At 43.5% G+C, this 15,824-nt stretch overlaps 2 protein-coding genes across 7 annotated transcripts in view; one reads left to right on the top strand and one right to left on the bottom strand.

The window, feature by feature from the left end:
- Window positions 1-11: 11 nt before the first annotated feature.
- stk24b (serine/threonine kinase 24b (STE20 homolog, yeast)) lies at window positions 12-8,545 on the bottom strand. 2 transcript variants are annotated; one of them, XM_034099003.2, is made up of 11 exons: window positions 7,727-8,543; window positions 4,823-5,053; window positions 4,465-4,521; window positions 3,909-4,017; window positions 3,496-3,653; window positions 3,124-3,309; window positions 2,904-3,049; window positions 2,640-2,763; window positions 2,392-2,460; window positions 2,073-2,209; window positions 12-1,724 (listed from the first exon to the last, which is right to left on the bottom strand). In XM_034099003.2, the coding sequence occupies exons 1-11, from the start codon at window positions 7,766-7,768 to the stop codon at window positions 1,688-1,690; spliced, it is 1,296 nt and encodes a 431-aa protein (XP_033954894.1). In that variant the 5' UTR covers window positions 7,769-8,543; the 3' UTR covers window positions 12-1,687. The 2 variants fall into 2 exon arrangements, with proteins under 2 accessions (XP_033954894.1, XP_033954903.1); XM_034099012.2 differs by lacking the exon at window positions 12-1,724 and having other exon boundaries at window positions 2,069-2,209; window positions 7,727-8,545.
- A 976-nt stretch (window positions 8,546-9,521) lies between these two features.
- Window positions 9,522-15,824, top strand: part of LOC117458458 (sodium-driven chloride bicarbonate exchanger-like) — a 34,225-nt gene continuing 27,922 nt past the window's right edge. Inside the window, exons 1-2 of one of the 5 annotated variants that reach the window (XM_034098979.2) lie at window positions 9,522-9,871; window positions 11,248-11,277. In XM_034098979.2, coding sequence (XP_033954870.1) covers window positions 9,824-9,871; window positions 11,248-11,277 — 78 coding nt within the window. In that variant the 5' untranslated portion in view covers window positions 9,522-9,823. Of the gene's footprint in view, window positions 9,872-11,247; window positions 11,278-13,369; window positions 13,643-14,183; window positions 14,575-15,824 lie in introns of those variants that run through there. The other 4 variants (XM_034098945.2, XM_034098972.2, XM_034098963.2 and 1 more) reach the window with 4 other exon arrangements.

Here is a 15,824-nt window from a genome sequence, read left to right as displayed (position 1 = left end):
GAAAATTAGACTTTTTCAGTTAGCATTAGATCTTTATTTCTCATGTCACTTTGAAAGCTTACAAGGAGCTCACATTTAACTTGGGAATTCTCAAATGACACAAGCAAAGATTATACACAGTACTATAAACTGTCAGCTATGATAAAGGAGACCAAATGTACACATGTAGTTATTTCCGTAGCATATGTTTTTCTGTAAGGTATAGATATTTTTTTGCCCATATCCGTAAAGCATTCCATATTTCCATACTTGAATCTGCAGTTATAAAAATATCAGATAATTTCTTTCAATCCCTGTGTTGACAAGTGCGCCTTGATGCAACTCCTCAACATTATTGCTGCATTAGCACAGTAGTAAATTCTGGAACGTAAACATGGCTATTAGCAACTTTTTTTCTTTTTTCCTCCTCTTTGCAGGCTTCTTTAAATACTCGACACACTTTCAAAGTGCAAAAAACGGATCTGACAAAAATAAAACAAAGGTGCAAATCATACTACAAAGGACATGGCACTTCTAGCATGGTGTGGAAGTGAGAACAGATATAAAAAACGAAATAAGGATGGCGCTTTTGGCTGTTTTACGCTTTAGTTTGGCAATGAGCGGATGTCATGATGTGCCTGCGATGCTCCTCGGCCGTTCTTCCACTTTAAGAAAATGACAAGTCAAGGACCAATAATACTTCAGTTGATCAGCATTCAACTGCCAATGATGGTTCCCCTTGAGTCCCCTTAATACTGTTGACAGAGATCTGACTCCATTCTTGTCTTAAACAAACCGACTTAGACCTAGACATAATAACAAAAAAAAGCTTAGTATCGTAGTTAGTTTGATGATTCAGCGGGTGATTGAAATGTAAGATTGGACCTCTTAGAAAGAGAACGCTGATTAATACTGAACGGAAAATCTGTGATGAAATGCCGGAACGTAGACGTGTGCATCTCAAAAAGGCAAGGCATTTTCTGTTCCTTCTGTTGGAGTAACGATTGAAATCTTTAAATATCTACTTTTTTTAAACATAATGCGCGTGACCATTTTGCACACAGTGATTCATTTCCCGCATGTACAGCATGGCGACTCCCCCCTACCCCCACTCCCCCTTTCCTCCAAAAGTCCACTTAAAGCACTTTACCTGAGGTTTCATTAAGAATGCTGCAATTTGCCTTATAACAGGGAGTCTTACATACACAAACACGCTCACACATATGCATTTAGGCACGCACACACGCAGCTCGCACACTTATAGTATCCCTGCAGGTTCATCAAGCATGCTTTCAGAGGTTCTGGGGATATGACGCCTGCATTAGGAGGGGGATTGAAGTCTTGTCTTGGATTTTTGGGGAGATTTTCGGCTCCTCGTCGAAGCAAATTCCGCGTAGACTCAGAAGTCTTCCATATACAGAGTCCCGGTTGGCTGTGTTTCTGGTGGTTACTCTGTCTTTGTCCCATCACAGCTGATTCCACGGGTTCTGCTGCCCCCCCGAGCTTCTCCTCCCGTAAGTGTCTCTCCAGAGTTCTCCTCCGCTTTGGAGTGCAGTAATGTTTACAGGCCCCGCTCACAGAGGTCAAATGTAATCAGCTGGTATTGAATGACCTGACCTCTGACTTTTAACCTTCTGACCCGGCTGTGGAGTTGGTGGAGGGGGGGGTGGGGGCCTGGGAGAGCAGGGTTAGGGCAGCCAGCCAGTTACTAAGGGGAGGACGAGGATGTCCTGCTTGTTGAGAAACTGCAAGGAAAAGAAAACAAGAACGGTTGATTATTTATCTATTCATCTACTTTGAAAACTAAAAAATTATCTGGATTACATGATCAGGATTCCAATGAGCCCTTGAAGGGGTAATGGGTGGGATATACCAAGAAACATTTGCAAAAAACTCTTAGATTCCACCCAAAAACATTTGCATTTTCCATTCATCCTCCCATGACAGCTCTAAAGACCGACCTTCAGTAAGCGGCTCTCGCAAATCTAATTCAGCCAACGCACCACCAAAGTCAGGATTAGGCAGTAAGAACACATTTCCGTCCCATCTACCCTTAGGGGCTCTGTAGGACAAAACAGGGAGCTGAACATTACCTCTGGAGCCTGTGGACCATGTGATCCACCAGAGAATCAGCGATGCCGGGGAAGGACTCCTCCGCCTGCATGATGGCCTCCCTCAGCTCGTCCAGCACCATGGGGTTCCCGTTCACCTGCTCCTGCCTCGCCTTCAGCTGGGGGAGGAGAGGAGAGGTGAGGAGGCAGAGGTGAGGTTAGGTTGATAAGGGCAGGGAACAATCTGTATAATTCTGATCGGAGCCACGTTCACGCACAAGAAGTGATGGCACACAATTGTTACATTTAGTCAGGAGTGTGACGGAGGCTAATTTGACAGTCTATTGGTTATCCTCCTTACCTCGGCTAATGCAGGAGAGATGACTGTGGCCAGGCTCTGTGAATAAGGCCTCTTTGGAATGTCGTTTGACTGTGAAAAGAGAGAGGCGAGAACGTGGGGGGAGGAAATTAAAGTAGTGCAACTTCACCTTAGGGGGTTTGAATCAGCTAAATAACATCACACCATGCTCTCATTGGTTCTTGTGAGAGCGTTGCTGTGGTGTTAAGATAATCTGATTGGTTATGGTGCTATTTTTAGAGGCGTCTCACCTGCTCTGTCGCCCCCGACTGCCCCCCCCCATTCTGCAGCTTCTTGGGGTCCTTCTCTCGGATGGTGAAGATCCAGTCGTCGCTGCCGAAGTCGTTCCCGCCCGACGCCTGGCCATCCTGCTCCCTGATTGGACAGGTATTAAAGAGGATTTAAATGGAGATGAGGGATGAAGGCATGCATGTAAAGTGCTTACAGCCCAAACACACATGGGAGGAGAGCAGCAGGGAGGATGGTTCACTTTTTAGATTTGGTGTCAGACTTACGAGTCAGAATCAGAACTGGACTCTGTGGTCCTTAACTGCTCTGCCTTCCACCTCTTGTACTTGTCCACCAGCTCCGTCAGGTAGGACGTCTTCTTGGCGTGGCGGACGATCAGCTTATGCTTCAGCAGCTCTTTGGCAGTCGGCCTCTGAGGAAAAAGAGAGAAGCGGGTGAGATGGTGCAACCTCTACGAAGACATAAAACAGAAAGAACAGAACTTACAAAACTGGGCTCTTTGTTCAGACAGGCCTCCACAAACTCCTTGAGCGGTTTGCTGTAGTTGCCCTCCAGCGTGGGGGGGTTGTTCTTTGGGATGAGGAATAGAACCTTCATGGGGTGCAGCTCTGAGTGGGGGGGCTCACCTTTGGCTAGCTCGATGGCTGTGATGCCCAGAGACCAGATGTCAGCCTGCAATGCATGGAGAGACACGTTTAAAACGTATGTAAAATACATTATTATATGGTCGATATTGCTTTTTAATTATGTTGACGACAGAAACAAGAAGCTTGAATTAAAAACATTTGGTACAGCCCATCGTCAGGAGGGACCGTTTGTGGACGGGGTGTCAACATGACTCATCGCTTTTGACCTTACCTTGGAGTCGTAGGCCGACTGTTTGATGACCTCGGGGGCCATCCAGAAGGGCGTGCCCACGAAGGTGTTGCGCTTGATCTGCGTGTCGGTGAGCTGCCCCGCCACTCCGAAATCTGCCAGCTTCACCTCCCCCTGCTCGGACAGCAGCACGTTCGCGGCTGTTTGTGTGTGTGGGGGGGGGGGAGAAGAGGGAAGATTGGTGATGCAATTCAGAGGAAACACATCTCCTGTCAACACCATTTATTTACTGAGGAGGGCACTAATGTCAAAAGCCTTTTAGCCCGCCGCCGCAGAGTTTATCTCAACTCCCCGGGGAAAAACAAACTGTATAATGAAAGGGACGTCGATACCATTAACGTGCTACGTGATATCCGTGTGTGCTCCTTTAGTGGGCTGAAATAGCAGCACTTTACCTTTGATATCCCTGTGGATCTTCTTCTCAGAGTGAAGGTACTCCAGGCCCTTGAGGATCTCTCTGAGGATGGTGGCGATCTGCGTCTCGTCCAGAGCGCCGGGCTCCATCTTTAGAGGAGACACGCACAGACACCATTAGGTGAGCCTCAGGGTGGATGAGTGTTAACCCTACATGCTGGCAGTTGCCGTCCTTTTTTAATTCACATTTGAAGAACTTTATATAGGTTTTCAGATGTCTGCAGTCATGTTTTATGTTAAACGTTCAGCATCTGACATCCCCCCCCAAAAATAAACAAATCACACAATAATCCAGGAAAGAGGAAAAGCATTTTGCACAAAGTTTTATAGTAAAGGCACCGCATTTTGTGCTTCTGCTAACGTCAGAGGAAATGATTACTTTTATGAATGTAATAGGCCTTTCAAGCTTCAGAGAAACCGAGCAGAAGTGCTACATCGCATCGACAACGCCAAGTGTTAATAATGAGTAAAGAGAATCATTAAATAATCAAGTTAGATGACTGGCTGATCAATCGCATGGAAACAGGAAGCACTTACCAAATCTAACGCCGAGCCACCGCCTAAATACTCCATAATGATCCATAACTTTGTGTCCTGGAGAGGAGACAGAGAAATACAAAGAGTGAGCTGCCATTTGTGGAGACATATTCACAGCTTATGAAGGCGGTTACTTATTGTGAAGTGTTAAGAGCCAGGTGCATTTCTAAACAAGTCATTAAAGCGGCTATAAGAGCGGGTGGGTGTTTGAAGTCGTACGAGGCTAATCCTTTTTTAATTTAGGATGAGTCAGGGAAAAGGGAGAGGGAGAGAAATGTGTCTCATGGCATCTGCTCACTTGCCGGTTTGACTTGGAAACAGATGCAGGAATCGTAACGCATACTGTAACAAGCATCACCTTCAGGTATGAGCCGTAGTACTTGGTGACGAAGGGGCTGTCGCACTGACTCAGCACCGTGATCTCCTGCTGGATGTCTTCGATCTCGTCCTCCGCCTCCTCCAGGTCAATGTTCTTGATGGCCACCACTTTCTGCGTGCGATTGTCGATGCCTTTGAACACCTCGCCAAAGGAACCCTTGCCAATGCGCTCCAGCTTCGTGAACAGCTCCTCCGGGTCAGCTTTGGAGTTCTGGTCGAGGAAAGGAAAGGCGGATAAAGATACAAAAGAAAGGAATGTTTGAAAAGAACGGTTTAAAGGAAGCAATACTAATAAAGGAAACGGGAGCAGGGTCTTCCAAGGATACATTAATTCACTCATTGTAACACCTTATGTTTGTGTACACAGGAAGAAATACAGGAGAATAAAAGGAAAAGTGTACCAATTGGAAACCATAACCTTATACATATTGACCTGGTTAAGGTTTATTTCTCCGATCAGTAACAAACTAACATCTGAATAACACGGAGTATACTAATGTACTGGTTTATTTAACTAAACATGATTATATAGGTTCTGATATAATACATTTGTTTTGAAAATGTAAGCATGTGGCCCTATTTTGCTCATAAGACTGTGCTGAAGATGGTGACATCATATTACTGTTACAGCCAAAATGACTGCAGGCACATTGAGACAGAATTATAACTCCTCTTGAGGTCACACGGACACAAATCAAATCCTGTTATATGAATTATAAGTGTATTAGAGTGGTCAGACCCAAAAAAGGCTTAGACGGACCTTTGAAGTGTTTATTAGTCAGGGTCAAAGCTAAACATGTGTGCAGTGCCAAATCCAAATTCCAACTTTCCTGGGGAGCGTGGACTAAAAAAAAAGCCTACTTGAACACAGCAGGAAGTGAACTCGGATTACTAAACTCTCCAGAGGCAGTTATTTGGGAAGCGCAGGAGCAGGCGCTGACAAAAACAACTTCCTTTTGTACGGCCTCTTCTGAGCAGAGAAAGGGTCAATGTGCTCTTTTGAGATAGCTAAAAATGAAACGGCTGCCTTACAGAGGAATCCTTATGTCACTAATGAAGATCATGCTGGCGTTATGAAAGAGATGTATTCAATAAACTAAACGGTGATTCCGCTAATGGAAATTGTGGTAAAGATAACGTGATGAATCATATTTTATTAAAACAATAATATGCTTGTTAGGGAACAGGATAGGGCTGCACAATATTGCAACTACGACAGATGAGGAATTTCTCATTTTTGCATCATTCTTCTCACCTATTATATATGATATATGTCTGACTTTTTAAGACAATGTGTACCAATCTTATATAGTTTAAGTCTGTAGAATGTGATTTGTAGGCTGGGATAGCTCTGCAGGTCCACAATACTTCATTCAAAATGTATTGTTTAACACATATATATATATATATATATATAAATAAACTTAAAAGGTGTGCTTCCTGCCATCGAGTATTGCAAGTCCATATTGTGATAAGTATACAATTCTGATTAATTTTGCAGCCCTATAAAATGGCTTTTAAATGGAATGAGAGCTTTAAGTCACAATTTGATTTTTACTGCCATATGTACAACTGACGCTCGTGGATTCAAACCCTGAAAATATACCGATTGCCTTTTTCTGCATCTTAAAAACAATCCATAAAAAGCTTCCCCTGACTGGCTGAAAAGCAATGTTCTAAACAGACTTCATTTGTGCCAAAAACCCAGCAGTGTGTCTGCCTCGGATGCATCCTCCCCCAGATTCTGAGTCGGCATGCATTTCCTTCCAAAAGCAGAGAAATCTGCTAACACGCCTGCACAGGGAATATAATCTGGTGCATGAGGCATTAGGAACAGTTATCTCCTCTAGTTATCTACCCAACACAATTATCCCCTATGGGCAACATCCTAAAGATAGCAGCAGAGGCAAGAACAGGGCTCATGGGTGCATAATAGTTTCTTTGTACAAAGACCCAGGGGGATCTGTCGTTTTCAAGTCAAGGCTGAAATATGGGAATTAAGCGTTTAATGCGTATCGTTCTGAGGCAAAAAAAAATAAACAATAACAATGACGACATTGCAGAGATGTACATAATCGTTCTGCAAAGCAAACGTCCCAGACTCATTTTAGTTTATATGATGGACCTATGTTCAGGTTGTTATTTTATACATTTTAGCATGAATTACAAGGCTGTCATGAATTTCCTGTATTTCATTCCTATTGCATCATTAATAAATAACAGCTTGGTGCATCATAATTGACTTGGGTCTACTTTTATCTTTACTTGTTTAATTAAATACTATGAATGTATATATAAACGCACGATTTTTCCACCTAGAAAATATGTTCTGGTGTATATATGTTTTGTTTTTACATTGTTAAATCATATGTGAGGGAAAGGCCTTGTTCACTGTGTGTTTAAAGATAAATGTAACATTTTAATACCATTAGCTTTAAAAAGGACTGTATATGGTATCAACCTATGCACGTACGTTTAGTTCAAGGAGCTTTCAGTGGGTGGTTGTTTTGTGTGATCACTGACACGCCTCCATCACAGCTGTGGACTAGCATGTAATCATTACGCGTATATAAGCAGTGTGCCACTGTTTGATAGGGTTGATATGTCCTGAAAAAGGTCATGGTAACCAAAACATCTACTCTAAAGAAAAAAAAACAATAATTGAAAAGTATGTGCGGAAGTTGACTGTTTTATTCAAAATTGCAACATTATCTCGAAACGTTCCGACCTCGAGAGAGTGACATTTACGAGGTGTACCTGAGATGGGCACAGTCGCACAGTTTAATGGGTGTGCATTGCTCAAACACACAGCAGGGAGTCGGTGTACATTTTGTTCTGCCAGTGACCTTAACTTCTTAATGCGGAGTTAACTCAAACATCTTACCTGCATCCCCGGCAGGTTCCCCTGGACAGGAGAGTGGGCCATAGTGATGCTGCCTCGTCCGCAGGGCAGAGAGCTCCTCCTCGGTTCACTTGTGTTTACAGTCCTGGCTCTGGTACCGTTCACGTTAGCACTCCTCCAGGACACCTTGTCAAACAGGCCGACTCAGAGCAGCTCAGGTACTTAAATATATAAAGAAAAATGTCCCTCCACACACTCTGGGGTACCTTTCCTGTGTCGTAATAACCCAAATCATCCAAAACAGCTGAGCAAGCTAACAGACGTTTGCTAATGCTAAAGCTGCAATCCAGAAATCCGCAATGTTAGTTTGCTAACCTGCTGGGTATGCGTTAATTTAGTTTCCCACCCAGGGAAGGTAATGCCACTATAAGAAATTTGAATTTTTCGGAAACGAACAAGTAGAAACTACTATATATTTCCAAATAAGGTAACTGACACTTTCTAAAAGCGTTTTCTCTCGCTAACGGTGTTGTCAGCTAGCTAACATGGTTAGCCCGCTAGCTAGCTAGCGAACGCAGACAAACTGACAAACGTTCCGTCCGCGAGCAGGCTCGGAGCGCGATGTGTCCGCATACCGCAGCTGACACCCACAGGACGGAGGCTTGAATGAAGCAATGTGCCTGCTTTAATCTCTGCACTAACTTGTAGATCTACAGGTCTGGCATCTGCGGCAAGGGTAGCTTGCCTGTGTTTTTGTTTCCTCCCTCACTTTCGTCCCGTACTCTCGGCCATCTTGTCGGTGCTGTGACGCCTGGCTGGGCGGATCCGGATCCGGATCGACAACAACATCCTGACGCCTCTCTCCCTGGTGCTGATGCCAGATGGATGGACCCAAAAAGTTTCGTGTCAGTTATTTAAAGAGATCCATTAATAACACGCTTTGTCATGGCAGTGTACCTCAGCATCCCCCCTGAGAAAACTCCAGTTGGTTACTCATCATTTGGTCCTGAGGTCCTGACCAAATCATATTAGGCTAATTAATAAGGAATGCATGAATTAATTAAGAACTACTTGTTAAAAACATATTTCTAACGGACCCCTTGAAAGCCTGTCAGGGACATGTGCCACATCTTTTGAATCACTGCCATTGACTTACCTGTAATCGTACTAAAATCCACTTTTCCTGCCTTGAAAAGGTAACTTTATTACAAAAACATCTTACATCACAGTATTTTATAATACTAAAATGTATGTGATAGCACTGTCAAACAAAATTGACATGATACAATTGCATTGTGAGCAAATCAACCAATGCAATTAGCAATGCAGCAGTGCTTATTGATTGTTATTGACGCTTCGTGTGTTCCACCACCGGGGAGCGCTACTGTATAAAGCTGCCTGCAGCAGCATCTCTTATGTGATGTTGAAGCTGCTGCCCGTGCATCATTGTGTGCTGCAGCTATACATAATAACGGGATGGCTAATGCATTACTGCTGCCGGTGCTTCTGTTGTTTGAATGATATATGATACACTATCATATAATATGTATGTATAGCCTATCAGAAGCGGGTTCAGATCATAATTATGCCTCGTGCTGTTCTAACAAAGGGCCTGTGTTGCGCAGGCTGAGACAAAATCCACATGGGCAACAAAGCGCACTGCCTACATGAAGAAGGCATTGCATCATGATTGTTATTGCCTTCGAAATAGTATTCATGATAAAAATATATCCCATAGAAATGTTTAGATTATAATGAGATTGAGTGATAGGTGCCCCTCTTGACTCTGTTACAAGATATCATGGAATGTGAAGACTAGATATCAACATATGCATGTTTGTGTGGATATATCCCCACATTTAAGGAGGAATAGTCCTCATAGATGAGTCCCTGAATAAAGGTATTCGCACAGCTTCTCACTTGTGCGCCTCATCTCCGCGTCCTGGCTTGAACGCGTGTAATAGCACTGCCTCCCTCCTTCATGCGTAAATTATGTAGGGCAGGACGGGAATGCTGCCACCTCCATTTGAGAAAACCCGGCCGGTGAATGTGAGGGGGGAAAACACCAAAAGACGAATTCAAGCAGTGTTTCGACTGAGCATCACGACCTGCCTCTTGTGAAGCAAAGGAGAGGAAAATATGGACATCACGGACCAAGGAGCTCAAATGGAGCCGCTCTTACCCACGGTAAGACACGTTATTGTTTATGTTCATTTACATATTTGAATATACAACAAAGCTGAATGGACTGCTGTGTTCTTTCTCTTTAGAATAAATCAGACACTGTTAGGATCATGCTACTCTTTAATGTATGATTCAATACTTCTGTGTTAAAAATGACCCGTATTTTGAGTGGTGTCGCCTGGATATCGTGACAAACATGGATGCTGCGCATTACACATTTGACAAATTGACAGAATTGATATTTTCACCGTGTACAATTCATATTGGGCAAATATATCACTACAAACCCTAGACCTTCACAGAAAAGGCATTACAGGTTGATACTATAACGCAGCTACAGTTATGCATGTGTACCCTAATGCCTGCATGGAAAGGCTCCTTTAATATATCAATATACCATGGATCCAGTTTCTATTCTGTTAAAGAACCTGCTATCAAGCTGTTGCTTTATGTTCTGCAGGTCTTTGATGTTACACTAAGAGATGGATGAAAAAAAGGGAGATCTTTTCCTCATCAGTTGCATGTAAAATGTTCCATATTTCATTTTAGGGCTTCACTGGATTACTACGATTTATTCGTAACCTATTTGGCTATTTGCACGCATTATGAGAGCAAAACTCAAATTCATAAAAGTAGTTATTTCACATGTATTCCTTATTTCTCCTGTAACCATCCATCCACCTAGTTGCTACTCAAGCACCCCCCACATGTTGGTGGAGTAAAGCAGGGAACAAAGAGGTTGAATCTGTGCATGCAGTTCCAGCATGCCTCACATATAGAGCCACTGGAAGGCAGAGCCTATCCGTGGTCAGCCTCACCTCATTAGCATTCAGGTGAGGCTGTGCTGTGGTGGAGGAAAATACCAAAGAGAGATGAAATATATCTCTTTTTGATCACAATGTTTTAAGCAGCGTTTGCTCTAGAGGCAAATCAGTACTCTGCCTGTTGGTTCTATTTGAAACCGTGATATGAGGACTGACGGGGGCTGATGTGTTTGATGGGGGGGCTCTTCTGTTTCCCCTGCAGTCTCAATGCAGTGTGATTGCCTCTGTAACTCATTGCTGCTTTCCCTGTCCCTGTGCCTACGCAGCAAGCGGATGCGTTGTCATGGTTTCACTGGGATGTGTATGGGTATGTGAGGTTTTAAGTTGAGGGACATGTCAATACAAAACACGGTTAGAAAAACTATGATATTGGCATTCTAACAGGTTCCCAAGGTCAACCATGAGAGTTGATTCACAGCAGGAAAGACTGTTGTGAATGCCTCACTGCTCATGACATATTTTATTTACTACATGAGGGTCTTGCATGGCAGTAATTTATTTACATGCCCTTGTTTTGTCATTTTGACTTATATCTCCATGTCCTTTGACTTGCAGGAACCAAGTTCCCAAGGAAGTACAGATGTGGTGAGTACATCTCTCATTCTCTTCATATGGAATGACGCACATGACATTGATTTGCTCAGTAATAAGAGTGATAACTCAATTCAATACTTGTTAAAGACTAGGTTGTGATACACTCAGAAAATCAATAGATTAACAAAATAATTGGGACATATAAAGGGCAAGGCAAGAATAAAAGCAGGTCAGGTCCCAAAGAATGAGCAAGCCTGAAAAGAGTTTTTAAAAGTCCAGTGGTGAAATAGAGCCAGGATAACAGACTTACAAGGTGACACAATTACAAGTTGAGATTTCACAACTATAATATATAGGATGATGGATGGGAAGGACATGGACACAATGACCAATCAGAGCGGACCTGGCTGTTCCAGATCGGGGGTTAAAGAGTCAGGCGCTGAAACAGAGCCTTCAGGCAGAGGGTGAACACAGGCAAGCATGTAAACACATTCTATTGAAAACCCATAACTGATAGAGTCCAAAAATAAACCCAGCCAACAGTGAAAGTGACCTGAAATGTGTGCTTGAACTCAACGCCCTAAACCCCTCTTTAAAGTAACTGACTTAGACACTACCTAACCAACGCCTGTATAAGGCATGTAAACCTAGCTCAGTCCCGAGCATTAATAAGATATAAGCATAATGAGTAGTTTTAATATTAAATTGGGTAGGAATTTGAATGCAGGAATGAACCTTGTAATGGAGTATGTTTACTTACTGGCTGTAATATGATCACACTTTGCTGTTAATCCATGTTTCCTATCATCTATAATCTACAGTAATATTGCACAGCTGTGTCTGCTTTATATTTGTCATTAGCCTTCTTGTTTAGCAGATGTTGTGTATTTTTAGATCACAATTGTCACACATGTCACTATGCATCTGGCAGCCACGCAAGGCTGAGGACACGCTGGGTAAATAAACAACAGAGCGCAATTCCTTTTAAGAGCTCACAGGAAATGAGTGTAAGCAGATAATTGAGCCAGTCAAGGTGAAGAGCTTGATCCATGCATGTCATTTGTTCTGACTGAATATTGCTTATGCAACTGAGGGCTGTGAGCCAAAGAGTGGGCACAAAGTATCTGCCTGTGGATAGACTGTGAATCCTCCACTTACCACTTTATCTTTCCTTTCTAGTACTTTTAATTTGCTACATTTTTGCGACTATGCATTTATAATTGCCACATGTTGTTGAATCACTACGAATCTACTTGATAACATGATTTTAAAATATCACGTTTGAATACATCTGAAAACACAAACTCTATTCTTTGATATCAAAGGAACAGACTTTTCAAGCTTTTATTTGATTAATCTCCTAGCTTTATAATGTGTTTAAAGTGGTGGAATTTGCAATGTTTAGTACATTTAAACTGTATTCAGAACAATAATGTTTTGAAGGACACAAAGCTGCTTATTGACAAATCCATATTTCTGTGAGGGAAGTATTACAGAAACCAATTATTTGTTCTTCTAATGATCCCTTTGAATCCAAGTCTAAACTATATTGTTTTCTATCAGGATCATGCTTGTTGTTGTAATAGTTGTTTTGGCCAAAAGAGGCTGAAGTGTACTTCTAACTAATGTTGAAAACTCACAATACAATTCTTTACGATGCTGTACCTGGTTGGACTTATAGCGGAACTGAAGCTTGGTGATTGCAACCTTGTTTGAAATCGTGTCAACAACTTTTTTAATTGGTTGCACCTAAAGCATTCAAAGGCTCTGGAGCCCTGCTTCTTGGCCTGAGTGGTCCTGGTTCTGGATTGGGTTTAGACTCGAGTGCTGTGGTCCTAATTACAGCCCTGATGTAACCTCAGTGTCTCTGCCAGGAGGCCCAGTTAGGGGCTGGTTGATTGGCTGGGTTGGAGAAGATCCTTTAGAACAGATGGAGGAAGTGTGCTGGAGTTGCCCGTTCTGCTCTTTTGAGCTTGGTGCTCTTGGATTAGTGATCTAACTGTGCAAAACTGGCAGAGAGGAAGCCTCCAGTCCCCACCACAGATAGGAGCCTTGACCGGCTGGGCTCCTTTCCATGGTTAATTATAGCAGAGTCAGCGGGGAGGAGGGCGAGGAGGGCATGGAGCTAGGTAGAGGCACAGAGTACAGAGCCGGGTGCGGAACGTAAGAGACAGATGCTAAAATGAGGAGGGAGGCAGTGTATATAGTGTTATTTCTCTGAACATCTTCCGCGCGTCTTCTTTGCTTCTGAAAAGAAATATCCGATGACACAGAGACAGCAGTAACAGGATTTGACAGTGGTGTCAGGCGGTGTAGCAGAAATAGTTGCTTGTTCCTCCGGATCGGTTTCTCGAACACCTTGATCACATTTTCGCTGACGATGCACTGCAGCCAGAGAGCAGCCTCTTTGCCTCAGGTAGGTTGTGCGCACACACACACACACACACACACACACACACACACACACACACACACACACACACACACACACACACACACACACACACACACACACACACACACACACACACACACACACACACACACACACACACACACACACACACACACACACACACACACACACACACACACACACACACACACACACACACACACACACACACACACACACACACACACACACACACACACACACACACACACACACACACACACACACACACACACATTAGGATGCACACACTGTATACAGTTAGCCTGCAACGCCAACTCTACTTACCTCTTTTTCTACGTGAGGTGTGCAGTGAGCATGGCACATGTAGATGTAAGGTGTCCTTTGGGCTGTGGGGAGCCCCTCGTACAGGATGCTGCTGTTTGACTCACTGCGACCTAAGACTTAGGTAACAGAGCTACAGAGCTTGAAGGCTCAGCAGAGCAGAACAGCATCGGTGATGTCAGAGCACTAATCTCTCTGGGGGGGATTGGTGGATGGACGCTTGTCAGAAACATTTGATGCCTGGATGAAAGCTGTTAGAGGCAGAGAGAAAGAGACAGAGGCAGAGCTGTGCTGAGCTCCCTGCTTTTGTTTTCATGTTGTGATCGTGGGGCTTTCGAAGGTTGCTGCCGTTTTCCAACAAGGGAAGAGAGGCTAAGGAGAGCATCTGAGGAGAGGAGAGGGTTAGACTGACAGACTATCTGCGTCTGCTGTTCTCTCTGACTTTCATACACATTAAAAACACACACTCTGAGTCCACAGTGGGGCTCGGGCCCTGTGCCTTAGCCTCTCGTCTTTCCATTGCCGCAAGCACAAGGGGAGTTAGCGGGCATCCTAACAGGAGTCACACCATGCTCTCAGTGGACCACAGTGCAGGATTTATTAATCAGGTAGGTTGCTTCATTTGATTTCAATGGATTGCAGTTGTAAGTTTGTGAGCATTTCATTGACTTTGCTGTCGCTAATATTGGAATTGGCTGCCACCACTAATTGATGGTTGAGTTTGTCAACGTTTTTGTCTGATTCGGTTGCACTTTTGTTGTGATTTTGAGATGAAACAGTAGAAACTGGAAACAGAAAATTTAGAAAAACTTGCGTGTGATCTTACTGTTTTACGATCTGCCTTATTTTAATACATGTATCGTTGAAAGGCTTGCCTTCTGCTGCAGAGAGGAGCAGTTGTGCTGATGTGCATGCAAAGGTCCGGGGAGGCTGGCTGACAGATGGGACTGTCATTGTGGGGCAAGCGAGGAGCTTATACACACTGCACTGACCCTGGTGATCTCTCCGGGAGATACAGACAATCAAAACCCAAATACATGCGATTTGGTTTGGGCATGTTGTCACATCGTTTTTTTTTCTGGTCTTTGTCATTTTAAGACATTCAGGAAGTTTCTATTACCTGCTAGTTTACAACCCAAGACCCCCTTGCCTTTTTTGCAGGGTGGTGATCACACTTCATATCCTCCTTCTTTCTTTCTTTACCTGTGTCCGACACGGTTAAAGAGTGATGATGTAGATGTATTCAGTGCTTAGCATATTCTTCCCTGTGATGCTACCGATGCTGATCCAGCTGCCATTGCCAGGGTAACCATGGCCATCTGTAGGGAGGAAAACCATGACAACAAAAGCTGCCAGCCAATCGCAGGGCTTGTACAGCAGCTGATAATCCATCTTCCCTCTTAGCTAGCTCGAAGCTATAGAATCACTCTAGCTCTTTGGACAAGTCCAATAAAGCAGATTTACAGTCGATAGATTTACTCAGTCTCTTTTCTGTGTGCACTGTGGAGACTGCTTGCTACATCTGATATGATGTATGAGTACACCAAACTCTGGCCCATTTTTTACAGTATAGTAATGTAAGCATTCATCACCCCCGCTGTAGTGAAAGCCTCAGGAGAACGTAGAAATGAGGTCACATATCTGCTTCCCTGAGAGCGATGTGTTAATGTACACACAGATCCTGGAGAGGAGCGTGTGAGAAAACATAGGTGATTTATATTGGCCAAGAAAATGGAACATAAGCTCTCAGAGAAATCTGATGTTGACACAAAGTGGAGATCACTCGATGGATAATATGCACAGCGAGGCAAAAGTTATATCATTTCTGTCATAATGAAAATGGACCTGGACATGTCAT

The sequence above is a fragment of the Pseudochaenichthys georgianus genome, chromosome 2 (assembly GCF_902827115.2).
Source record: "Pseudochaenichthys georgianus chromosome 2, fPseGeo1.2, whole genome shotgun sequence".
Classification (NCBI taxonomy): Eukaryota; Metazoa; Chordata; class Actinopteri; order Perciformes; family Channichthyidae; genus Pseudochaenichthys; species Pseudochaenichthys georgianus.
Note: the sequence above shows the minus strand (reverse complement) of the source record. Positions and strands in the feature narration are given on the sequence as shown.

Excerpts from the sequence above, each read along its gene's own strand:
- stk24b (XM_034099003.2), bottom strand. The coding sequence starts at position 7,768 with ATGGCCCACTCTCCTGTCCAGGGGAACCTGCCGGGGATGCAG. Across the intron at positions 5,054-7,726 it reads GGAACCTGCCGGGGATGCAG|AACTCCAAAGCTGACCCGGA; the intron begins GTAAGATGTTTG and ends TTCCTCGACCAG. Across the intron at positions 4,522-4,822 it reads ACTACGGCTCATACCTGAAG|GACACAAAGTTATGGATCAT; the intron begins GTGATGCTTGTT and ends TCTCCTCTCCAG.